The sequence below is a fragment of the Bubalus bubalis genome, chromosome 21 (genome assembly GCF_019923935.1).
Source record: "Bubalus bubalis isolate 160015118507 breed Murrah chromosome 21, NDDB_SH_1, whole genome shotgun sequence".
In the NCBI taxonomy this organism is placed as follows: Eukaryota; Metazoa; Chordata; class Mammalia; order Artiodactyla; family Bovidae; genus Bubalus; species Bubalus bubalis.
The window spans coordinates 16,105,474-16,132,237 of record NC_059177.1 but is presented as its reverse complement, the minus strand read 5'-3'; the positions used below and the strand labels follow the sequence as shown (position 1 = coordinate 16,132,237).

At 42.8% G+C, this 26,764-nt stretch overlaps 1 protein-coding gene across 23 annotated transcripts in view; it reads left to right on the top strand.

Moving 5' to 3' along the window:
• The window catches only part of LOC123465257, a 207,168-nt gene that overhangs the window by 31,800 nt on the left and 148,604 nt on the right, over positions 1–26,764 (top strand). For 17 of the 23 annotated variants that reach the window (XM_045163928.1, XM_045163933.1, XM_045163927.1 and 14 more), the window contains one exon: positions 2,884–2,944. In XM_045163928.1, coding sequence (XP_045019863.1) covers positions 2,884–2,944 — 61 coding nt within the window. Of the gene's footprint in view, positions 1–2,883; positions 2,945–3,377; positions 5,570–12,170; positions 12,487–26,764 lie in introns of those variants that run through there. The other 6 variants (XM_045163931.1, XR_006640423.1, XR_006640428.1 and 3 more) reach the window with 3 other exon arrangements.

Here is a 26,764-nt window from a genome sequence, read left to right as displayed (position 1 = left end):
ACATTTCTTCTACCCATGCAGTGGACAGACTGAGGGTCATAGCTAGCCAGCCATCCTGTCACCTTTTCAGCAATTTGCCTATGATTTCCTTAATCTTATCTGATGTTTTAGAAAATGAAACTCAATTTTTGGAGAATCCAAAAGATATTTGGGAATATATTAGTGACTGAAATTTTACTTCAAAGACATCAGATTGTTCCTGTGTACTTGGGATTTGGGGATCATCTTAATGTTCTTAAAGCAAAATATGATTCACTTCTTCAGGAAATAGGATGTGTGTATAGATATTTATTTCCTGCATTCTAACCAGGTAGGCCTTCAGTTTCTCCAAAAATATAGCTACTAACCTAAGGCTATTACAATAGCCTGCTTGTATCTTATCACCTTTCTCTGCTCAATTCTATTTAAAATCCTAGGAGAATAACACTGGGGTCATGGTGGGATGGTGAAGATCTCATTTCTCTAGATTAAAAATCATATTTTCACTACATTTAGGAAACAATGGTGCTTATTTTTCTCAATTCTTGCTAAAGCCTTTTATTCCTGATACTGCTTAGTCATCTAGAGCAAAGTCTTTAGGAGTTAAACTCATGACAAACGTGGGAAGGAGACTTGCCCTCAGAATAAGTACATGGAGCACTTCCTTATTGATCCTGTGGCTAAGACTCCAAGCTCCCAGTGCAGGGGACCCAGTTTCGATCCCTTGTCAGGGTGCTAGATCCTACATGCCGCAACTAAGACCCAGCATAACCAAATACATGTGAACATACATAAATATTTTAAAAACAAGAATAAGCAGATGATTCCTGTGAAATCCAAATGTAAACCAAGGGGGCAGTTGGGCTCTCAAATCCACCCTAGAGGAGAAAGAAAGAAGAGTAGCATCTAGGAACTTACAAAACAGACCAGATCATATATCTCCAAAACTACTGAACTTTGTAAACTACATTAAGTGACATCCCTAAAATCACAGTGAGCCATGCACAACTTTGGAATTTGGACGAGGTATTGTATGATCCAACAAGCAGCCATGGCCCAGGAGTGATTGGAGATGGGTTGGGAAAGCCTTGTGGTTGCCAGTGGGCTACAGCTCTGGTCACCTTACTCAGTTCTTTAGTAGAAGGTGTGGTTTTCAGGCAGATATGGGTGGCCAGGCCTGCTGGCAAGCCTGGGCAGCTGTTCATTTTATTGTTTAAAATTCTAAATTATCTGACAGATGGCTGGGGTCTTAATGTCACTGTATTTCGTAAACCTTTCATCCTCCACATAGAGCTATCACACTGCCCAAGGGCAGTCTTGAAGCACATTTTCCTGGTTGAGAGGAAGGAGAGGGAACGTTTCTCCCCTCCAACCCCTTTGTGACCCCCTTGCTTCCGGCGATAAGCTCAAAAGTGGGCTGGAGCGGGGGAAATGCTCCCTCATCTGTCTTTCCAGATCACCTTCTATAATGAGGCAGTGTTAAACTTGGGGTTCATGGAAATAATCTTTGGGGGTCAGTGAACTACCCACTAACATCTTAGAGATGTTAGTGCGGGGTTTTTTTTTTGGTAAGCCAGAAACACTGGATTCCCAGAGGTGTTCTTAAAACCAAAAATGGCTAAAATCATCCTTTCGTTTGGGGATGCTGTAAAGAGTAACAGTCCTGGGAATTCCCCTGGTCCAGTGGCTGAGGCTCCATGCTCCTAATGCAGCAGGCCTGGATTCGATCCCTAGTCAGGGAATGAGATCCCACATACTGTAACTAAAAAAATCCTGCATGCTGCAACCAAGACCTGGCACAGCCAAAAACAAAACAAAACAAACCTGTAATGATCCTGAAAATCAAGGAAAGAATAGAAGCTTTTTTCATCTACCTTTTGCCCTTGCTCCATGGAAGTACTGCTGCCTCCAACAGTGTTCTTAGCCACCTGCGTTTGTGGATGGTTGTGGGAGGGCCAGCTGACAAGCCTAGATTGCTTGGTTGGGTGAGTGCTGATTCATGGTGAGTTGAGTTTTTCAGTATAGGAACATCATTGGCTCTAACGCTGGTTGCTGGCAAGACATCTGAGTGCTTGTTCTATACCAGACATGGACATGAGCACTGCATGTATGGGCACTTTTAGCCTCACAACAAACTTGGGGATAAATGCTCTTATCCTCACCTGAGATGATGAAATGTGGGAAGATTCATTCAAATGAGGGCAGTCTGCACTGCCATCATGGAAGTCCAGTGGAGGGTCCCCCTTTCAAGGAGGGACTAGAATGCAAAGAAAATAGGTTCCCAGGATGCATAAACTCGCCTTCCTCCCCTCCAAGGAGTTTGAAGAAAAAAGAAATAAAGAGCTTTGAGTTCTTCTGGACACCACTAGATGGTGCTGTGCCAAAGGCTATTTCCTACCAGGATGCTAGGCACTAGTTTTGCTCTGGCATTTACAAGTCTTAACAGTTTGAATGGCACCCCACTCCAGTATTCTTGCCTGGAAAATCCCATGGACGGAGGAGCCTGGTAGGCTGCAGTCCATGGGGTCGCTAAGAGTCGGAGACGACTGGGCGACTTCATTTTCACTTTTCACTTTCATACATTGGTGAAGGAAATGGCAACCCACTCCAGTGTTCTTGCCTGGAGAATCCCAGGGTTGGGGGAGCCTGGTGGGCTGCCGTCTATGGGGTCGCACAGAGTCGGACACGACTGAAGCGACTTAGCAGCAGCAGCAGCAGCAGCAGTAGCAGCAGCAACAGTTTGAAAAAAGTTTTAGGAGGGAGCTAGGAATCTTTCCTAACCTTTTCCCCTTCCCCATCCACTGTGTCCCAGAACAATTCAAAGGGAAGATTTCACATTTTGGCTTAAATAGTGCTCCCTGCCTGCCTCTGCCCTGTGGCCTAATTCTGGGTTTTCATCTGCAGAGTGTTTGCCATGGGTGTTGATCAACCACTGTGTCCTCATCAAGTCACAAGGGTTTCACAGGTAAGGCATTTTATCTTCACATCTTTACAAAGTTCCCATGGTGCACAGATGCTGATGCATTGAAGTCTTGAGATGCACTGTAGTGCAGAGCCAGCAAGTGTGTTGAAACATTTTATTGCCAAAGTCAGTAATGATCCAAAAACATTATGACTATCTTTTCCTGGATCATTCATTTTGTCCTCTTATATGAAATCCTGGTGTGAGCACTGCAGTCTCATTCAATTACAAGTTTTTCTTTAAGTAGTCGTACAACTTTAATGGCTGTTGCTTTTCCACGGGGTCTTAAGTGTATTTTTACAGCACCCTTTCCAGCAGTTAGACATGGAGATGAGTCTCTAGTCTAAAAGCCTCATCTAAAATCATATATAATTCAAGGACTAAATGGCCAAACTGGTACTGTGCCTCTTTTCTCTTACATGGGAACTTCAAACAGGAGGATTATTAAGGGGTTGGATCTTCTCACACACGCCACTTGACAATGTCCTCAGTCTTGAGCAGTTTGTTTCCAGAAGAGGATTAAAGGCCAGCTGTGAATCGCTGCATGTGATTCACAGGTTCCGGGTTCTTCGCAGTTCCTTTACAGATCCAGAGCAGAGGTTTTGGTTAAGTGGCAGATGGTCTTAATCCTAACAAAACTATTTTGAGGTGCCCCTTAATGGTACCTGGGTTATCATATTACTGTTGCTAACAAACTTTTTTTGTAAAAGCATAGATAAGCACTATTATGACATATGAGTTTTTGCAATTACCAGAAAATACACACATTTTGTAAATGTGACAATGAATATCAAAGTGCTTTCCTTAACTGAGTGTATTTTATTTGTTGTTTCTGCAAAAACAGACTGTGCCATTATTAAACAATCACTATTATTGTTTAATAATATAAACACATTATTAAACAGGCCGCTATTAAACAATCCTCAACATTTTTAAACAGTCCATGACTTTGTATGCTCACCACATACAACCTCTTTTTAAAATGTTTATTTTATTAATTTTTGTATTGAAGTATAGTTGATTTACAATGTTTTAGATATACAGCAAAGCGATTGAGTTATATGTATGTGTGTTTGTGTTTGTTTTCTTCTCCATTACAGGTTATTGTTTGGTACTGAATGTAGTTCCCTGTTCACATCGCCTCTTAATATAAGCATGTACTTTCACACTCCCCGTCTCCAACCTGTTGTCTTTTTGTGTTGTCTCCTTGCAGTGGCTGAGTTGAGTATTGTTTCATGGTTACTTGTTCTCCCCCTTGTTCCTAAAATCCACCCCCATTCCACCCTAGCCTTTCTAATGCATTTAATAATATGTTCCTATATATGCGTGACTCTTTCAACATACAGTGGAGTGCATTCCAAAGTACGTAAGTGGCGCCACATTGTGGATCTCAGTCTTTCCACTCAGTGCTTGTTTAAGATGTATGCGCAGCTGCGTGGATATATCTTATTCCTGGCATATAACTGCAGCCTGGTGTTCTAGAGTATTTTCTTATCTGATCCCCAAGTGATTCTCACTGTATCAGTTAAGGTAATATGAGTTAATGGACCAAACACGATGAATTTATTATTAGCAACAAAAATTTCTTCTGCGAGCGGGCACCTCTCTCCTAAGGCAGGGCTCTGAGGATCCAGGCATGATCTTTGTAGCTCTGTTACCTTCAGACCAAGGTTACCAAGGCTGCCAAAGTTTCTGGTAATGAGGCAGGGGAGAGAGGACTAAGGATTTCCCTGGAGGATTATCTGGGTCATGCCCAGAGCAGTGCAGTCGCCTCTGCTAAGTCTCATTGGCCAAGCTTGGTCAAAGACCACACCTAATGCCAAGGAGGTTGGAAAGCTGTTGTAAATGATACCGTTGTTTACATTTTAGTTCTTCATTTGATATGTAGATATACAATTAATCTGTTTCAATGTTGACTTTATATTCTCTGACCTAACTAAATTTACTTGTTCTAGTAATTGATTATAGACAGTGGAAAATTTTCTACATAGTCTTCTTTGAAAAGAAAATGTTTGATCTTTTTCTTATGATCATGATGGCTTTTCCTTGTGCTTTGAGAACCATGTTGAATGGAAGTGGTAAGAGTGGATATCCTTGCTCTGTCACTGACTATAGGGAGGAAACATTTAGCATTTCATTCCTGAGTGTGATGTTGGCTGTAGGTGTTACATTGATGCATTTTCAGACAGAGGAAATTCCCTTCTACTACTAGTATGCTGAGTGTTTGCTTCTTCATGAATTGATGTAGGATTTTATTAAATTTTTTTGTGTATATTTAAATAATCGTGTGATTTTCCCCTTTGTTATGTAAATATGGCATATTTTATTGAATGGTTTTCAATCTTAAACCAACTTTGTATTCTGAGCATAAACTCCATTTATTCATGATATATTGATTTATTAATATTTTGCTAAGGATATTTGCATGTATGTTTATTAGAGGTACTGGTCTATAGTACCCTTTCCCTGTATTATCTTTGTTTAGTGTTGGTATTGGAGAAATGTTGGCTCCATAAAATAAGCTGAAATATTTCTACTCCATTTTCTGAAAGAGATTGTGTAAGACTGCTGTTATTTTTTTTCTTAAATGTTTGATAGAATATGCTAATAAAACCATCTGGACCTGGAGACTTGTTTTTGAGAAACTTTAATAGTTAATTTCTTTTATAGATATTGGCATTCACATTTCATATTTCTTCTTGTATCAGCTTTAATAAGTGATATTATTTATAGACTTGGTTCATTATATCTAAATTGTTTAATTTATCATAAAGTTCATAGTATTTGCTTATCCTTTTAATGTTTTTCATTCCTGATATTGGTAATTTGTGTTTTTATTTTCTTGATTAGTATAGCTAGGAGTTTATCAATTTTTAAATCTTTTATTAGAACCAAGTTTTCATCTTCATTTTCTGTTTTTGTATTTTCTCTATTAGCCTTCATTAATTTCCTCAATTTCATAAAATTATTCTCATAGTCGACTTGCTTTGGGTTGACTTTATTCTTTAATAGCTATTTAAGTGGAACTTTTGATTTAAGAGGTTTCCTCCTTTCTAAGATAAACATTTATAGCTATAATTTGCCTTTGAGCCCTTAAACTGTTTTAGGTGCATCATACATGTTTTAATATGCTTGATTGATTAATTGGCCTCCCTGGTGGTTCAGTGGTAAAGAATTCATCTGCAATGCAGAGGATGTAGGTTTGATCCCTGGGTCAGGAAGACTCCCTGGAGAAGGAAATGGCAACCCATTCCAGTATTCTTGCATGGAAAACCCCATAGATAGGGAGGCCTGGTGGGCTACAGTCCATGGGTTCTCAAGGAGTTGGACATGACTTAATGACTGAATAACAAGAAAATTGATTGACTGGTAGCAGGTTTCATAAGCAAGGGGACTTAAGAGTCTTGTCTTGGGCAGCTGCAAAATGCATAGATCCTCACATCTGCCTTACAGAGTCTTAAAAGTTTATATAGAAGATTTAACTGGGTTCAGTCATGTGTAGTGTTCAGATGATCCAAACAACACATTACTTCCTCAAGGCTGTGTCTTCCTTGGGCAGCTTCTAGCTTGGGGAATGCAAGTGGAATGTAAAGTCCAAGGACAGGGGAGTGGGTTGGAGGCTCCCATTTGCTTGGGTCCAGCTCAGGGGTCAGAGTTCATATCTTCTCATAACCTCCTTCAGTGCTTTAAAAATCATGTTAGTGTTTTACACACTCAAAAGTAATTAATTAAAAAGATTCAAGTATTGGTAGTTTGAGTAAAAACCCAGCCTCAGGTGAGTTTTATTAAGAAAATGGGGGGCCTTGATACCTAATCTGCTTTATTTTATTCACTTCAAAATATTTCATCATTTCCTTGATTTCTTCTTTGACTCGTTTAGACATATGCCATTTAGCTTCCAGATTTTTTTTTTCCTTCTAGGTATTTTTAATTCCATGTGGGCAGAGACATAGGATATATGTATGATTTTCATCTTTTGAATTTACTGAGACTCAGTTTATGGTCCGGCACATGATCAGTGTTGATCACTGTATCTCATGTATTCTGCAACTGTTGGTGAACTGTTCCACACGTGTCACTTTGGTCAAATTGGCCAATAGAATTTTTCAGATCTCTACCCTTACTGACTTTTGTTTTTTGTCTAGTTTTCCTATCACTGACGGATGGAGTATTGGGAAAAAAAATCCAACTCTGACTATGGAATTATTTTTCTCTGTTATAGTTTTATCTACTCTTGCTTCATGTACAGGCATACCTTGGAGATACTGCAGGTTTGGTCCAGAACACTGCAATAAAGTGAGTCATACGAATATTTTGGTTTCCCAGTGGATATAAAAGTTATGTTTACACTATATTGTAGTCTGTTAAGTATACAATAGTTCAGTTCAGTTGCTCAGTTGTGTCCGACTCTTTGTGACCCCATGGACTGCAGCACACTAGGCCTTCCTGTCCATCACCAACTCCAAGAGTTTACTCAAACTCATGTCCATTGAGTCACTGATGCCATCCCACCATCTCATCCTCTGTCGTTCCCTTCTCCTCCCATCTTCAGTCTTTCCCAGAATCAGGGTCTTTTCAAATGAGTCAGTTCTTTGCATCAGGTGGCCAAAGTATTGGAGCTTCAGCTTCAGCATCAGTCCTTCCAATGAATATTCAGGACTGATTTCCTTTAGGATGGACTGGTTGGATCTCCTTGCTGTCCAAAGGACTCTCAAGAGTCTTTTCCAACACCACAGTTCAAAAGCATCAATTCTTCGGCGCTCAGCTTTCTTTATAGTCCAACTCTCACATCCATACATGACTACTGGAAAAACCATAGCTTTGACTAGATGGACCTTTGTTGGCAAAATAATGTCTGTGCTTTTTAATATGCTGTCTAGGTTGGTCATAACTTTTCTTCCAAAGAGCAAGAATCTTTTAATTTCATGGCTGCAGTCATCATGAAGTGTGATTTTGGAGTCCCCCAAAATAAAGTCTGACACTGTTTCCACTGTTTCCCCATCTATTTCCCATGAAGTGATGGGACCAGATGCCATGATTTTCATTTTCTGAATGTTGAGCTTTAAGCCAACTTTTTCACTCTCCTCTTTCACTTTCATCAAGAGGCTCTTTAGTTCTTCACTTTCTGTCATAAGTGTAGTGTCATCTGCATATCTGAGGTTATTGATATTTCTGCAATCTTGATTCCAGCTTGTTCTTCATTCAGCCTGGCATTTCTCATGATGTACTCTGCGTATAAGTTAAATAAGCAGGGTGACAGTATATAGCCTTGACGTACTCCTTTGCCTGTTTGGAACCAGTCTGTTATTCCATGTCCAGTTCTAACTGTTGCTTCTTGACCTGCATGCAGATTTCTCAAGAGGCAGGTCAGGTGGTCTGGTATTCCCATCTCTTGAAGAATTTTCCACAGTTTCTTGTGATCCACACAGGCCAAGGTGTAGTTCATAAAGCAGAAGTAGATGTTTTCCTGGAACTCCCTTGCTTTTTCGATGATCCAATGGATGTTGGCAGTCTGGTCTCTGGTTCCTCTGCCTTTTCTAAATCCAGCTTGAACATCTGTAAGTTCACGTACTGTTGAAGCCTGGCTTGGAGAATTTTGAGCATTACTTTGACAGCGTGTGCTGCTGCTGCTAAGTCACTTCAGTCATGTCCGACTCTGTGTGACCCCATAGACGGCAGCCCACCAGGCTCCCCCGTCCCTGGGATTCTCCAGGCAGGAACACTGGAGTGGGTTGCCATTTCCTTCTCCAGTGCATGAAAGTGAAAGTGAAGTCATGTCCGACTCTTAGCGACCCCATGGACTGCAGCCTATCAGGCTCCTCCAGCCATGGGATTTTTCAGGCAAGAGTACTGGAATGGGATGCCATTGTCTTCTCCACTAGCATGTGAGATGAGTGCAATTGTGCGGTAGTTTGTGTGTTCTTTGGCATTGCCAAAGAATAGAATACAATACAATAGTATTAGAATACAATAGTATTATATCTAAAAAATGTACACACTTTAATTAAAAAATTCAAAAGCATAGACTATACAACTCCAAGAGTGAACACTAATGTTAGTTATGGACTTTGGGTTGATAATGTGTCAACACAAGCTCAGGCTCAAATGTACCACTGTGTTGGGAGAAGTTGATGGGGGAAAATATACTTTGGTGGGGGGAGGTGTATGGGAAATCTCTGACTCTTCTTTTTTTTTTTTTTTTTTTTGCTGTGAAACTAAAACTTTTCTAAAAAAAAAAAAATAAGCTCTATTAAAATTTTTTTTTTCTACCAGATAGAAAAAAATAATGGTGTTGGAAAAATGGTACTGATAGACTTGCTCAACACAGGGTTGCCACAAACCTTCTATTTGTGTAAAAACAAAATAAACCATAGTATCTGCAAAATGCAATAAAGCGAGATATGCTGTACTTGAAAATTCTATTATTTGGTTTATGCATGGTTATGACATTTCCACCCGCCCCGAGTTGACCTGTTTGTAATTTGAAATATTTTTCTTTACTGATGGCATTTCTCCTCATCTTAAAGGCATTTCTCTTTGTCATAAAGAGTACCTTATCTGATGTGTAACCATTCTAATTTTGTTACCCTCACTGTTTCCAGGGTATATGTTCTATAGGTTTACTTTAAACCTGCATGCATATGTGTGTGTGTGTGTGTATATGTATGAAATGTCTCCTACAGATAGTATGTTAGGTATATCTTACTTTTCTCAAACAATTTCTGCCTTTTAATTAGTGTTTAGTCCACTTACATCTAATTATTGATAGGGTTAGATTGAGGTTTGCCATTTTGCTATTTGTATTCTGCTTGTCTTAGTTGTATTTTATTCCTCTATTCTTCCCTTCTTATCATCTGTGTTTAAATAATTCTTTGAATTCTGTTTTTATTTGCTGGTTTTTATTTTAGTGGTTGCCCTAGGGATTGCATATTAATAGATCTTCTTAACTGCAGGTGGATTCTTTACCAGATGAGCCACTAGGGAAGCCCAAGAATATTGGAATGGGTAGCCTATCCCTTCTCCCGTGGATCTTCCTAACCCAGGAATTGAACTGGGGTCTCTTGCATTGCGGGCAGATTCTTTACCAGCTGAGCTACACAGGGAAGCCCTTTCACAATCTAATTTGAGTTAATATCATACCATCTCACCTAAACTGTGCCTTGTAGTCATGTACTTCCATTTACCTATCTTATCTTTTATATGATAGTTGTGTGTGTATATATACACATGTATGTATGTCTGTTGGAGAAGGCAATGGCACCCCACTCCAGCACTCTTGCCTGGAAAATCCCATGGACGGAGGAGCCTGGTGGGCCACAGTCCATGGGGTCGCTAAGAGTCGGACAAGACTCAGCAACTTCACTTTCACTTTTCACTTTCCTGCATTGGAGAAGGAAATGGCAACCGACTCCAGTGTTCTTGCCTGGAGAATCCCAGGGACGGGGGAGCCTCGTGGGCTGCCATCTATGGGGTCGCACAGAGTCGGACACGACTGAAGCGACTTAGCAGCAGCAGCAGCAGTATGCCTGTATATATATGTATATGTGTGTATACTTATGTGTGTATATATGTACACACATGCATGTACATATGTCACATCCACATGTTTTATAGGCCCCAATTCAGTGTAACACTGCTGCTTTGTACATATTGTCATATGTACTTTTTAAAAGTAAGACAAAATACTGTTTCATGTTTGCCCATATATTTTCTATTTTTGGTGTTCTTTATTCCTTCTTGAAGATCCATGTTTCCATCTGGTATTATTTTTCTTCAGTATGAAGAACATTATTTTAACATTTCCTGTGGAACAGGTCTGCTGGTGATGAATTTGAATTTTTTTGGTTTTGTTTATTTAAAAATGTCTTTATTTTGCTTTTATTCTTGAAGGATTAATTTTGACTGGATATAGAATTCTGGGTTTGACCATTTTCTTTGACTTTTGGCCTCCGTTATTTTTGATGAGACATAAACCATAATTTTTAATTTTGCTTTTCTGTGTGTAAAATATCCTTTTTGTCAGGCTTATTTCAAAATTTGCTAATTCTTTGGTTTTCAGCAGTGCCTAGTGCTATGTGCCTCATGTGGTTTATTTGTACTTATCCCACTTAGAACTAACTAAACTTCTTCAATCTGTAAATTCACATTTCTTATCGAGTTGGAAATTTGGACTTGTATTTCTTCAAATATTTTGTGCCCTCTGTCTTCTCTCTTTCTGGGACTCTAATTACACCCATGTTAGACATTTTGAGTTAGTGATGGACAGGGAGGCCTGGTGTGCTGCAGTCCAAGGGGTTGCATGGAGTTGGACATGACTGAGTGACTGGACTGAACTGAACTGAGACATTTTGATTTTTACCACAGGCCATATTCTTTTTTCTGGGTCATTTCAAATATGCTATTAAGCCCATCCAGTAAAATTCTAAACCCTTCTGATAGCCAGATCACCTGCAAACATGATTCTCACTGTGTCGGTCTTTTAAAAACTACATGATATGTTTTATATGTAAATTATACCTCATGAAAGTAATACTACACTGTTTCCCTATTGCCAACTAAATGCAGACCAAGTATGTTGTCTTGGCATTCAAAGCTTTCTAGAATAGTTATGTATATTGCTTATGTATGCAAAAAATGGCTCTGTGATATGAGACTGATCATTATGATTTCCTCTAGCAATGGGAACTGAGTGATTGTGAAACAGGTGTGAGAGGGGAACTTTTGAGCCTTTACTGTAAAAATTTGAATCAACTTAGAATGTATTTATTCCAACAATACCATGAAGTATGCCATCTGGTATACAGTTTGTGATCAATTATTTCTCCCGTTCCTGGACAGCACACCTGCCTCTTTTTATTTATTCATTTATTTATTTTTAAAATAATTTTTGATAGAGCATAGTTGCTTTACACACCTGCCTCTTTGGTCTGATCATTGTTCCTCTTCATGTCCCCTCATGCTCCTTTTTCTTAATATGCATCCAGGGCCTTAACCTGCCCTCCATACCCAACTTGTATTAATATATCCATTTATGAAGCATTCTGTACTAGGACTCTGTCAGTTCCAAGTTCCAGCCTTTTCCAAAGAAGAGATGGGGTGCAGGTGATGCTGATCTAAGGGTGACTAGATCACCCTTAGATCTCTCAGGACTGAGAGACTTGGATGTCATTGGTATTCCCCTGCTTTTGTATCCAACTCTTTTTGCATGCTGATTTTCTTTTTCTCCCAGGCTTCCTGTGCTTAGGAAAATGGAACCAAAGCTTTAGGCAGCTCCAGACAGATTTTTCATAGCCATCTGATCAGAGAGGAGAAAGAGCGTTTCCTTGACAAATTCAGTAAGTAGAATCCCAGGAATGGACTCAGATTGGCCTGAATTGAGACAGGGCAGGGACATGTGACAAATCACTGATCAGCTCAGTCTAGGATTGGCAGGCTGAATCATGAGTCTGGAGGGGTGTGGGGAAGCAATCTTCTAAAAGGAGAGGAGAGAGGTGTTACTCTCCATGACAAAACATCAGTACACATTCATTGTTCCATCCCTGGCAACTGCTATGCCCACTGATCTGTTTCCCATAGCACTCTTTTTTTTTTAGGGGGAGGGGGTATAGTTGCTTTACAGTGTTGTATTGTTTCTACTGTATAGCGAAGTGAATCAGCTATATGTATACATATCCTTCTCCTGCCCTCCCCACCCCACCCATCTAGGTCACCACAGAGCACCAATCCGAGCTCCCTGCAGCTTCCCACTAGCTATCGATTCTACACACAGTAGTGTATACACGTCAATCCCAATCTCCAAATTCATTCCACTCCCTTTTCTTCCAAACCCTGTGTCCACATGTGTCTGTTCTCCTCATGTGTGTCTCTATTCTGCCCTGCAAATTGGTTCATCTGTACCATTTTTCTAGATTCCACGTAGCACTCTTTTATATCATATGTTGGTTGGTTACACACAGCATGCCCATGTTCTTTAAAGTCAGACATGGGATAACCTTATTTCTCCCAAATTATTATTGTTGTTCAGTCATGTCTGACTCTTTGTGACCCCATGGGCTCCAGCACACCAGGCTTCCCTGCTCATCACCAACTCCTGGAGCTTGTTCAAACTCATGTTCATTGAGTCAGTGATGGCATCCAACCATCTCATCCTCTGTTGTCCCCTTCTCCTCCTGCCTGAAATCTTTCCCAGCATCAGGGTCTTTTCTAATGAGTCAGTTCTTCTCATCAGGTGGCCCAAGTATTGGAGCTTCAGCATCTGTCCTTCCAATGAATATTCAGGGTTGATTTCCTTTTGGATGGACTGGTTTGATCTCCTTGGTGCCCAAGGGACTCTCAAGAGTCTTCTACAGCACCATGATTCAAAAGCATCAATTCTTCGGCTACTCTGAGAAAACAAAGTTATAAGTGTTTAGACACCAGAATATACTGGCAGAAGTGTGAACTTGGAGCTTTGTTGATACATCAGTGCTGAAGTCTGATGCAAGATGCTTTGATGTGTTTAGTGTGACTTCGTGGAGAGCTGTCTCTGGGCAAAAGAATAATTGGAAGGGCTAGGTGAGTTCAGCGGAGAAGGCAATGGCATCCCACTCCAGTACTCTTGCCTGGAAAATCCCATGGGCGGAGGAGCCTGGTAGGCTGCAGTCCATGGGGTCGCTAAGAGTCGGACACGACTGAGCGACTTCCCTTTCACTTTTCACATTCATGCATTGGAGAAGGAAATGGCAACCCACTCCAGTGTTGTTTTCTGGAGAATCCCAGGGATGGGGAAGCCTGGTGGGCTGCCGTCTATGGGGTCGCACAGAGTCAGACACGACTGAAGCGACTTAGCAAAGGTGAGTTCAGGGTAACCACCATGGGCAGTTTCTGACTTGAGTACTAGATTCAGTCAGTTCAGTCACTCAGCTGTGTCCGACTCTGTGTGACCCCATGGACTGCAGCACACCAGCACTAGATTAGGCTGCTGCTTCCCTGAGTCAGCACCACTACTTGTGAGTGACAGTTCAGCCTGTATCGAGACCACCTTGTAACTTCTATGTGGGGGGTAGATCTATGACACAGACGTTACAATCTACTAGCTACCATATTTAACGTCCAGATCTGTGTGTGCTATTTGAATCACTCTCCTTGTAGGAAGAAAATTTTAACAGCTCACCTTCACTTAATGGACTTGAGCAAAACTGGTTAACTGAGTGAGGCTTGTAGATGTACAGAGAGGTTTTTTGCTGACACAAAAAAGTGTTCAGTGACTGTGTCAGTATTACAATATCACTAGGAATGAAGAATGGAATTAATATATACTTGTTTATAAGAAAAGAAATGTACAAACCTCAAGCTCTTTCTTTCATAATTTACTTCTATTCTTTGCTAAGGGTAATAAATTCAGAGAGATTATTACATAAGTATGGTCCGAGGTCACAATTGCTCCCCCTTGCCCCCAAACTTTATTATTACTTTTATGCTGGCAATTTTGATAAAGGGCTTTCCCTAGGAGAAGATGAGACAACTCTCAAATCTAGCTGTAAAAAACTTAAGGCAAACAGTTCTGATAATTGGGAAAATTTGAAACATAAGGCAGAGCTTCAAGTTATTAGTGGAATATTAGCATGGAGTCTTAGCTACTGGATTTCCAGGGAAGTGCCAGGCAGCTATCCTTCTTAACAGACATGCACATGGTATAACCTTCTGAAATGCATGGAGTGCCATGAGAGAAGCAGTGGAGGGATATTAGATATCTTACTCGCCTCACATCCCATTGGGGGGCCTCTGATTCCAGCCACTGCTGGTGTATTCAGTTCCCAGGAGTCAGCACCTTCTACTGGCAGGGCCGTGCCTACACTGGGGCTGATCCTACAGTCTGGGGGGCCTGTGGGAGCCCACCTCCTGTGGCCATATGTGCAATCCAGTGTGCAGGGGTTAGGTCCCAGTGGGGCACCCCTGCCCACAGTGTGACCAGTCATTGGTGAGGACACATCTGGGGATGGCTTTTCATCCTCCTCTCCTCACGCTTCCCTTCCCCTCACTGCCCATCCCTAGGAGCCTTGTCAGTTGCACAACCAGCAGGCAAGTTCTATCTCAGCTCTGCTTCAGGGAGCAGCCCTCAGGCAGGGGATCATCTGAGGCACTTGATGCATAAAGTGCTTTATGTGTGGGAAAATGGCTCTTTTGGACCATTCTTTATATTGTATTAATTAGCAGTAGGGCCTCTCCCTCCACCTTTCAGCTAGCCCCTCAGGACCATGGCTCTTCTGTCTCTGCTAGAGCACCCCCTCTAGGTATGTGCCCTGCCCTTGAGATAGTGGTCACAGCTCAAACTGAAAGAACCATGCACCAAGCAGGGATCCCAAGCCACTGGAAATGGAGGGTTCCCTCCAGGGGGAAAGGGTGCCTCAAGCAAATTTCTGTCTGGGGAGACATTGGAGTCTTTTTCTTCAGTAGTAACTTCTCTTCCTTTGTCTTTCTCTTGGTGGTGGTTGAAAGGCAGGGTTTGGGTTCTTTGGGTTGCTCATACTGATTCTGGCTAACCTCAGCAGAAAATAAAGTAATTTGCAGGAAAGACGAAAAGTCAGATTTGGAGGCTTCACAGCCAGGAGCAATACCCCCAAATAGCATCCCAGAACTGGTCCCCTGAAAGAGTCACAAGTGGCAACATAGGCAGTACTGCACCAGACCCTGAAACTTGCAGTGGCTTAAACCACTGCCATGTTGCCATCACAGGCACCAGAGCATCTTAGACTGGGTCCCCATGGTCATCTCCCCATGGTGCTTTTGCTGGACCTGGAGACTGTACTTGTCTTAGAGCTATGCTGCTGCTGCTAAGTTGCTTTAGTCATGTCCAACTCTGTGCAACCCCATGGATGGCAGCCCACCAGGCTCCCCTGTCCCTGGGATTCTCTAGGCAAGAACACTGGAGTGGGTTGCCATTTCCTTCTCCAATGCGTGAAAGTGAAAAGTGAAAGTGAAGTCGCTCAGTCGTGTCCTACTCCCAGCGACCCCATGGACTGCAGCCTACCAGGCGCCTCCATCCATGGGATTTTCCAGGCAAGAGTACTGGAGTGGGGTGCCATTCCTAAAATTGAATGTCATTCTAAAAAAACAAAATACATATCAGCCTGGGCAACAGAACCAAGGGGACCCATTTGGCCACATTTAAAGATACCATCTAATGTCGCTGTGTGGTTTCTAACTCGGTCTGGTGGGACTCTGGATGCCATGGCCCCTCATTTAATCAAAATTTCCACTCGCAGCTATTCTATACATTGGGATTCTTATAATTTTGGCTTGAGAATTGGCTTAGAAACCACTATCCTGTGGGAATATGCATCTTCAATGTCAAGAGGCCTTGGGTTGATAACCTACAAGAGGCTCCTAAAATTGTTTTGCTAGGTGTGTGGTCTGACCATGAAGGAGGGAAGAGGAACCTCTGGAAAAGCCCCTGATACATTATTAATGAAAATGAGGCTCTGGCAGCGTGACTAAGCCTCACCAACCAAGTGCCAGCTCCCACTTTCTGAAGTACTTGCAACTTTGAATGGGCTATAGGCACCACATTAGGGGACTGAAGGAAATAGATGAGCTGTTACAGAGAATCAAAATTCCAAAGCCTCACAACCCTAGAAAGTGAAAGTGAAGTCTCTCAGTCGTGTCAGACTCTTTGCGACCCCATGGACTGTAGCCTACCAGGCTCCTCTGTCCATGGGATTTTCCAGGCAATAGTACTAGAGTGGATTGCCATTTCCTTCTCCAGGGGATCTTCCCAACCCAGGGATTGAACCTGGGTCTCCCACATTGTAGACAGACACTTCACCATCTGAGCCACCAGGCTTACTCTAGGGACATGAAATCTATTTGTTCTCAAGCACAAGCCAGAAATCAATTTTTTTGCAGACTTTTGGGAAATAAGTGGAATAAGGTTCTGACAAGGCCAGTGTATATGTCACAAATTAGATGCAATGGGAAGGTGATAGCCCCTATGTCCCTACCTGCAGGTGTTCAGATCCATCAGGGGGCCAGGAGAAGACCTGTCTCCACACCACCTCTGGTTCCTGTCTTGGTTGGCTTTCTCTCATACCCTCCCTGGCCCACCCAAACCTCTTCCTCTTCCTATAGTAGAGAAGCAAAAGCTCCTACATGCCAGTGGACACAAACAGAGATTGATGCAAGAAGTTTTGCTTTGGCTGTTAGGTCAACTCAGCCCACGTAAACACCCAGTGATAAAAGGTCACAGGTCATTGACTTCGATCTTTCTTAACACTTGACAAAGACAACTCATGAATTGCCCTTGCCCTTATTCCACAAGCTCACCTTCAGTACTTCTCAGCTTGCCAGCTTCCAGATAAGGGCTTAAAACTCAGTCCTTTGTGAGTGGATGCCTTGTCACAAGGTTACAAAGAAGAACCATCAGAGTGAAGATGAAGGGGAGAGGAACCCCTGTGTTAATTTGGAGGAGTCCCTTTAAGTTTTGGGATCCAAAGTGAGTTTGTTGAGGTTTGTATGCTTTTCTAGTGGAAACAGCTGTGGTGGTTTTGGCTGCATCCCATGATTTAGGGAGGTCACTGGCAGTGTTCTGGAAATATCCACCTGTGAGATGTCTCCCAAGAGAGAAGGGTACCCCTGGGCACTGGGAGGTACTGAAAGGGAGGCCATGGAAGATCTCTCCAGAGAGGGTTGGGTTCCAGGTTTCCCACCTCAACCTCTCTCTTAGGTCCTAGGGGCTTCATAGACTATGGAGCACAAATGTTAGGCATGTCAGGAGATGAAGTATTGAGTTAACCCTTTAGTGATCACAGCTGATCATTTCTGATGTGTCATTGAAGTAAGTATAGAACAGTATAGAGCTGAGGAATTAATGGCTACTTTAAAAATCATTGAGTGCCATAATCCTCAATTCCCAATGACATGAGGGCAGATGCTAAAGCTCTAGACAGTTGGGAAAAAAAAAAAAACAGCAAATGTTCCCCTTCTGTGTTAAAAAAAAAAAAAATGAGTGGGAGGAAAGAAGTGACTAGCAAAGATTTGCTGCTCTTGAAAATCAGTCTTTACCTTAACTCACCCAGTGGGTGTGAGTTCCTGTGCTGCCCAACTTGTGGGGCTTTCTTTGACTGAAAGCTTGCCTGGGAACTCGTGGTTCCTCAACTGGTGTAAGCCATGGAGGCACACTTCCTTCTTCTGACACCCTGACCAAATCCTGTACTGAAGCTGGAACACCCTGGAGCGCCTAGCACAGAGCATGGCTTCGCATCCCACTCTATCTGTCTCATCCACTTCTCTCTCCTGAACCAGCTTCTCTGGCAGAGGGTTTATGGCACCTTCTGGGCAGGAAAAAAGCAACACCTCTGTGCTTTGTTGTGGGCCAATCATCTAATTCACTGGGTTCAGCACCCAGTTTATTGACTGAGGTTGGGCTAAATACGTTATCTACTCTCATGTTACAAATCACTCCCAGACTTAACAAGTTAAAATGCCAAACATTTATTATCTCACAGTTGTCAAAAAATGTGTGTGTGTGTGTGTGTGTGTGTGTATATATATATATTTTAGATGTGTCTGGTCTTAGTTGGGGCACACGGGAACTTCTTTGCGACACTCGGAATCTTTCATTGTTGCTGCACAGGCTTCCTGGCTTCTCTCATACTTGCGATGCAGGCTCTCTAGTTGTGGCTTAGTTGCCCTGAGGCATGTGGGATCTTAGTTCCCTGACCAGAGATTGAACCCATGTCCCCATTGAAAGGTGAATTCTTAATCTCTGGACCACCAGGGAAGTCCCTGTCTCACAGTTGTTAAGGGTCAGTAATCTGGGAGCAGCTTAGGGGATTCTGGTTCAGAGTCTCTCATTGCTGTCAAGATGCCCCTGGGGCTGCAGTCATCTCGGGGACTGACCAAGGCTGGAGAATCTGCCTCCAAGTTCACTCACATGGTCAGGGGCAGCCCCAGTTACTTGCAGTCTTTTGGATTGAGGGCCTCAGTTCTTTACTAGCTATTGTCCAGGGGCTTTTACTCTTTACAATTTGGGCCTCTCCTAGAACTGTTCACAGTGTGGCAGCTTCCTTCTCCCATACAGAGTGATACTAGGGGGAGGAGAGAAAGAGAAAGGAGGGAGGGATCCCAAGACAGAGCTGCAGTCTTTTTATAACCTAAACCCAGCAGTGGCACATCATCTCTGCCATATGCTCTTGGTCTCAGGGAGACCAGTGCTGGTAGAGTTGTGAGGGGACCACTCTGGCTGTGAATACCACGGGTGGCGGGGGCGGGCGGGGTGAGGATCATTAGGAGCCATCCTAAGAGACTGCCTACCCGTGAACATCGGCAGAGGAGCTTGGACTCAAGTTCAGAAACTGCTTTAGACCTCTCCACCTTTACCTTTAGCCCCTCCGTAAGGAGACTTGTATGACTCTATCCACAAATCCGGGTGTACGAAAATAAACTTTTGAGCCTCTATTTTACTGAGTTGTAGAAACTTTAACCTCACGTTTTCTCAGTAGAGTCAAAGTGTTGGAAGGAATTCTCCCTGGTTATGAAGCATCTTCCTGGAGCTCTCCGCTGCTTCCATACTGCAGCAGGGACTCCTGGGCAGTCATGTAGAATTTCATGTGCTTTGATGTACTACATGTGTGCATGCTAAATCACTTCAGTCCTGTCTAACTCTTTGTGACACTATGGACTGTAGCCTGCCAGGCTCCTCTGTCCATGGAGTTCTCCAGGCAAACATACTGGAATGGGTTGCCATGCTCTCTCCCAGGGGATCTTTCTAACCCAGGATTGAACCCGTGTCTCTTACATTGCCTGCATTGGCAGGTGGGTTCTTTACCACTAGTGCCACCTAAGAAGCCCCTGATGTACTATATTCCTTTCCTTTCTAGAATCTGGCTGCTTCCCAAATGGTCCTTTCTACTGTATTACAAGTAGCCTCTGCCAGGGAACCCCTGGACACGTCTGCCTTTTTTCACCCCACAGCCCAGGGAGAGTTCATTCTAGGCTATTCTCTTTTGGTCTGAAGACCTTTCTTGAGAGTTCTATCCTAGATCCAAGATGTTCAGACTTTGGAAATGGGACCTGTGGAGTCTCAAGTTGCTTGTCACATCTGCCCTGAGGCAAGGACTTCAGGGCTGTCTATTCTTTTTTTTTTTTTTTTTGTTATAACTCATCATTGGGGGTTTTATTTTTATTTTTTTTAATTTTATTTTTAAACTTTACATAACTGTATTAGTTTTTAAAAATATTTTTTGGCTGCACCACTCGGTATGCAGGATCCCTATTCCCCAGCCAGGAATCAAACCTGGGCCCCCTGCAGTGGAAATGCAGAGTCCCAACCATTTGACCACCAGGGAGGTCCCGGGCTGCCTAAATTTTTGAAAGGTGGAAACATAGGCGGGAAAAGGAAAGATGGAATACCCTGATGCCCCAGCACCCTCTCGGGGCTTTTAGTTGGCCAGACTGCATTGTCCATCTAACCTCCAGCCAGCAACATTAATTTTGCTCGCTGTGCTGAAGTTTGGCAGATTTATTATATAATGCACACCTGCCTGCCACTCCTCCTGAGCCATGTTTTCCAGTCTAAGACTTGTCTCCTTTCTGATACCGTTCCTGACCTCAGGCTTGGGAGTCATCAGCCTTCATTTTGCATTTGTAGAGCTGCCTTCATCTCTTTCGTTTTTCATTGCAACCTTCTTTGTGTCAATTCAGAGACCACACATGGACAGTCTTTTGGCTGATTCTGTCCCAAAGATGTAGTTTGACCCATTTTATTTTTAATTTGAATGAGTTACCAGTGTTTAAAAATGGAAGTGGATTTCCCTGGTGGTCCAGTGGTTAAGACTGCGTGCTCCCAGTGGGAGGGGGCATGGGTTCAATCCCTGGTTAGAGAACTAGGATCCCACATGCCACACAGCATAGCCTAAAAAAAAAAGAGAAAGGATTTCACAGAAATTTGGCTTCTGGCTTGCATTGAAAAGTCATATCCAGTAGCCCCCGACTCACTTTCCCATGGGTTAATAATTAGTGCTGCGTATCAGCACTATCCATTTAGGTGGGACAGCTTCCTCCTATTGGCTTCTGCCATCTTCCCTTTTGCTCATCACCCACTAGACCTCTGTTTGTGATTCCGGCTTTGGTTTCTGATGTAGTTACCTCACCTCCTTTTTTTTTTTTTTTTTTTTTTTTTTTGCATTTAATGATTGCCCAGCACATTGGGCTGAGCTGGGTATCAGTGGAAGAAAGTCCAAACCATGTCATCTATGAACTGAAAATTAGGAAGAACATTGCTATGGAATGGGTTTTCTTGGTGGCTCAGACGGTAAAGAATCTGCCTGCAAAGCAGGAGACTGGGGTTCAATCCCTGGGTCAGGAAGATCCCCTGGAGAAGGGAATGGCTACCCATTCCAGTTATTCTTGCCTGGAGAACTCCATGGACACAAGAGCCTGGCAGGCTACAGACTGTGGGGTTGCAAAGCGTTGGACACAACTGAGGGACTAGCACTTGCACTTTGCTGTGGAATAGGCGCTGTCAGCTAATTTCGCCCAGAATCCAAGGGCTGCTGAATAAGCAAAGTGTTCTGGGTGGTAAATAATTCCCAATTTATAATTTATTTATAGCTAATAATCCCAGGCGGCAATTCCCTTATTGATATATCTCCTTGTGTTGATATATATACTTTGCAATTTTTTTGCAGTAGGTCTGAAGAGATCTTTAGTAGATAGAAATGTTTGTTCTCTCTACCAGAAGTTCAGTTTACTCAATATGGACTTAATCTAGGGAAGTCAGTGCCAAGGCCCTAGGGCATGAGTGTGGGAGTGGGGCAAAGTAAGTTAAGGAGGGGAGTAGTAGGAGATGAGGCCAGAAGTTTCATACAAGGAGGGTGTGTGGCTGCAGGTGGTAGCAGATGGTCAGGTTTCTGGGTTTGCCAAAGAACCGGCATTTACATTTGATTCCATTTCAATGAGGTCCCCAATCTATCTTCCATGTTGGGGCTGAACAAGGCTCAAAGCTCACCTTTGAGAACACGCCCAGGAGATGAAAAACAATCTTTGATTTCCTGTCACCCTTGGGCAGAACCTGGGATCTAAGGCTTCAGGAAGCTCAGCACCTTGCCCAAGGTCATAGTCAGCCAGGGCCCACTCTGACCTTTAGCATCTAAAATGCAGAACTTCTAGGACTTCCCTGGTGGTCCAGTGGGGGAACTAAGATCCAGCATGCTGTGTGTCATGGCCAAAATAATAATAATAAATGCAAAGGGCCCTTTTTGCACACATACTATGATAGGACCTTTGTACATAGGCCTTCCTTTTCATAAGCCAAATAAATTCTTCTTAAAAGATGGAGAACTTTTGGACTCTCTTGGGATGATCTTTGCCCCGGAATTTGCCCCAGAGCATTGTTAGAGAAGTGTGGGACCTCTGGGAGTGAAGGGGGTCCTTCCCTCTCCTTTGCTGGCTTTTGGAAGTGAGTTGTCATATGTGCAAAGTCTCTTCAGTTGTGTCTGACTCATTTTGACCCTATGGACTGTAGCCTGCCAGGCTCCTCTGTCCATGGAATTCTCCAGACAAGAATGCTGGAGTGGGTAGCCATTTCCTGATCCAGCGATTGAATTTGCGTTTCCTCTGGCTCCTGCATTGCAGGTGGATTCTTTACCTCTTATTGTGTAATTGCTAGCTCGCTAGCAATTACACAATAACCCATTTTTTGGATTCCTTCTACCTGGTTCTTTCTGAGCCTTCTGGCTTCTGCTTGTGACATCTCTCTGACTCGAATGGCTCTAGTACAGAAGCGATTTGACTTTAGAGGCTGTTTTGCAAAATTAAGAGGCTGCTTTGACATGGCTTTAAGGAACACGCCATGAGTTTCCGCCGCAGCGGTTGCCTCATTCAACCCTGGGAGACAACAAATGCTCCAAATCGGGCCACGCACGCCCAGTGTCACACAGCCACCCAGCAAGTGGCCATTTAATCTCAATCACTCCCCACAGCGTGGGCCAATTAAAGAGGAAGCCAGCAGGGCGAGGAGCACTGGCAAATCTTTTGAGGGGAGGAGACCCCAGGGTTGCCTTGCCGAAGGCTCTCCCACTCCATTCACACACTGTGCAAGAATGCGAACCATGGGGCTGCGAGTGGGCTGGAGGGCTGCCCCAGAAATGGGAGCCGGGATGCAGTCCAGATGGCAGCAGTGGTGGCGGTGACACAGAGTAGTATCCCTGGGCTCGAAACGTCCAAAAAGAGATTTACAGTTCTGGCCCACCCTCTTTTGGGAGGGAACACCTGCTCGAGCAGCTTTGGAAATGGCCTCTGATTATCAGCTTCTGTGCAGGGATCAGATTTTTGCAGCTCGCTAGTGCCTGGTGTGAAATAAAAGCTATTTTGAGGTGGGAGGAGTTCTCAACCTTTTCCTCAATGCATTTTGTGTCCTGATTACTTTCTCTCAAATTCTTTATTTCCGAGTCTCCTTTCTTCCACATTTCCTCCTTCTTGACCTACCTTCTACTGTACTCTCCTCTCTAAATATTTGCAACCTCTGCGTGAGAGACCAAGCCAGGGTTTACCGCTCATTTCCAGCCCCACCTTCCCGTCAGGATCACCTGGGACCCCAAATATTGGGTTGGCCAAAAAAATTCATTTGGCGTTTTTTCTATACGATGTTTTGGAAAAACACAAGCTAACTTTTTATAGCCCAATAGTTATACTTGGGTCACTTTCCAAACCACTGATATCAGAATCTCTCTCAGCGTGGTGCCCTGGCATAGACATGGAAATTCCTCAGCTGATTCTAGCATACAGCCAAGTATCAGAAATGCCGACCATGGTAATGATGCTAAGAAATAAGATAGATTTGACTATCCTGATCCACTCAGGCTAGCTTAAGGCCCACACTGGAGTTTCTAGAGGCAAGATTTAGTCCCAGAGATAGCTGTGAAGAATTAGATTAAGTTTTCATAGCAGTTCTCTTGTTATACAAATGATATATGTTCATTGAAGAGGATTTAGAAAATAGCAAGAAAAAAAATCTTTAGTACCACCATAAATATTTTTATGTATTTTGGTAGATATTTTTTTACTCTTAGTTTTATGCACAAGTACAGTGAATTTCCTGAATAAAAGCCGGGTTATACTAATAGCCTCATAACTCTTTTCTCTTAATATCATGAACCTCTCTCCATGTGAGCTAATGCATTCTAGAACACAATTTCTGTTGATGGCATGGTATTGTTTAACCAGTCTCCTCTTAAAGGGTTTGAGGCTACTGTTTTGTTCTCTTATGATAAACACCATGATGGCCACTTTTGTAGGTAAATCTTTGCCCTCATCCATGGTTTCGGTCTGATTTTTCTCTATTTTCATTCACTAGGTCGTCATGTCTAGTCTTATGCTTTTAATTATACCCTAGACACTAACACTCCAAAATTTGTGTTTTTGTAAATAAAAGCTGATATGAACATTAAAAAATTATGTCGATATCAAGTCACTTTTATTCAAAAGAAGTGCTAATGATGCCCCTCGAGTTCCCCAAATCTTGTTTCCTATATCTTACCCCTAGTATGTTCTTTCTTTAAGTCAAAGACCTAGACATCACTCTCAGTTCTTCCTGTACCCCCAGCACAAAACCTCTCCCCACTAATCCACACACAAGTAGTGTTAATTCGAGCTCCATATTATCTTGTCTTTAAAAAAAGTATTTATCTATTTGTCTGTGCCAGGTCTTAGTCCCAGCATGCGAGATTGTCAGTCTTCTTTGTGGCATATGGATTTTTTAATTGCAGCATGTAGAATCCTTAGTTGCAGCATGTGAACTCTTAGTTGTGGTATGTGGGATCTAGTTCCCTGACCGGGAATGGAACCTGGGCCCCCTGCATTGGAAGCATGGAGTCTTAGCCACTGGACCACTAGGGAAGTCCCTCCATATTGTTTTGAATCAATCTCTACTTTTCCACCTCACTCAGTTCAGTCCAGTTTAGTCGCTCAGTCGTGTCTGACTCTTTGCGACCCCATGAATCGCAGCACGCCAGGCCTCCCTGTCCATCACCAACTCCTGGAGTTCACTCAGACTCACGTCCATCGAGTCAGTGATGCCATCCAGCCATCTCATCCTCTGTCGTCCCCTTCTCCTCCTGCCCCCAATCCCTCCCAGCATCAGAGTCTTTTCCAATGAGTCAACTCTTCGCATGAGGTGGCCAAAGTACTGGAGTTTCAGCTTTAGCATCATTCCTTCCAAAGAAATCCCAGGGCTGATCTCCTTCAGGATGGACTGGTTGGATCTCCTTGCAGTCCAAGGGACTCTCAAGAGTTCCATCTCACTAGCATCTCCCAGTCAAACCATCTTCACCATTCATATGGACTGAACTTTTGACTCTTGATCCTCTCCTATCTTTTCTCCGCATGGCAGCCAAAATGATCTCCCTTCGGCATGAATCAGATGATGGCATTTCCTACCTTTAAGAGTTACATGGCTCCCTATCTTCCAGAATCAAATTCAGAATATGTTACCATGATCCACAGAACTTGCAAAGCTGGCTCTTGTTGACCTTGCTAATCTTTTCCTTCTACTTCTTCACCTGATGACCAGGCTCCAGGCATACTTGCATTATTTCTCTTCTTAAGTGTGCTAATGCCTTGCCCATCTTGAGACTTGCATACCTGCAGTGAAGCATCCACCTGGTGTAGAGAAGAACTATGTAGACATGCGGGTTATGCTTTTGTTTCATGAGAAATAAAGTCCTGTGATCTAAGAGTCTCCCATCTTTTACCATGAAACTATAGTAGGCTAATTTGTTAGCTTGCAAATAGGGTAAAATCTCAGGCCCTTCATGTATTAACACTCACCATTCCAGCATCCTTGGGAAGAAAACCTACCCTGGGGGAGATCAAATATATGCAGTTCACTTTCCATATACTAAAGTTTCTTCTCCCCCTTCCCATCACACACACTTTAAGTGTAGTGATTGAATATTAAATAATACCACCTGTGGCTGATTCATGTCAATATATGGCAAAACCACCACAATATTGTAATTAGCCTCCAATTAAATTAATTAAAAAATAAATTTCAGGTTTTTAAAAAATCTTTTGGAGGTGAGGCAGGTGGGATCCTGACTTCCTGACCAGAGATTGAACCTGAATCTTAATTTAGAAGTGCAGAGTCTTCACCATTGGACCACCAGGGAAGTCTCCCCAAATTGCAGCTTTAATAAGTGGAAGAAGCAGGAATGATCATCTATCCATCCTTGTAATAGTCCTATTTGGCTTAAGAGTAAAGCAGGTGGCTCTGGAAGACTAAATATTGGCTATCATGGCTTTTCACAAATTAGACACAGTGAAAACTGTTAAAAAGTCCAGCAGGCTAAAATTAGACAGATTTAACTAATGCTTGTTTTTCTATATGGATTTTGGAAGGAAGCCAGGCACAATTCATTTTCTTATGGAAGGAATGCAGGATCCATTCACTGTCATCCATTGAAGTCTCCAATATATGGTCACAACTTGCTAAGAGGAGATTTGATGTTGTTGTTCAGTCACTAAGTCATGTCTGACTCTTTGCAACCCCATGGACTGTAGCATGCCAGGCTTCCTTGTCCTTCACTGTCTCCCAGAGTTTGCTCAAACTCATCTCCATTGAGTTGGTGATGCCATCCAACCATCTCATCCTCTGTTGTCCCCTTCTTTTCCTACCCTCAATCTTTCCCACCATCAAGGTCTTTTGCAACGAGTTGGCTCTTTGCATCAGGTGGCCAAAGTATTGGAGCTTTAGCATCAGTCCTCCCAGTGAATATTCAGATTTAAATTTTAGGGTTTTTTAATTAAAATAATTTTTTTGGCTGCACGGCATGTGGGATCTTGGCCCTC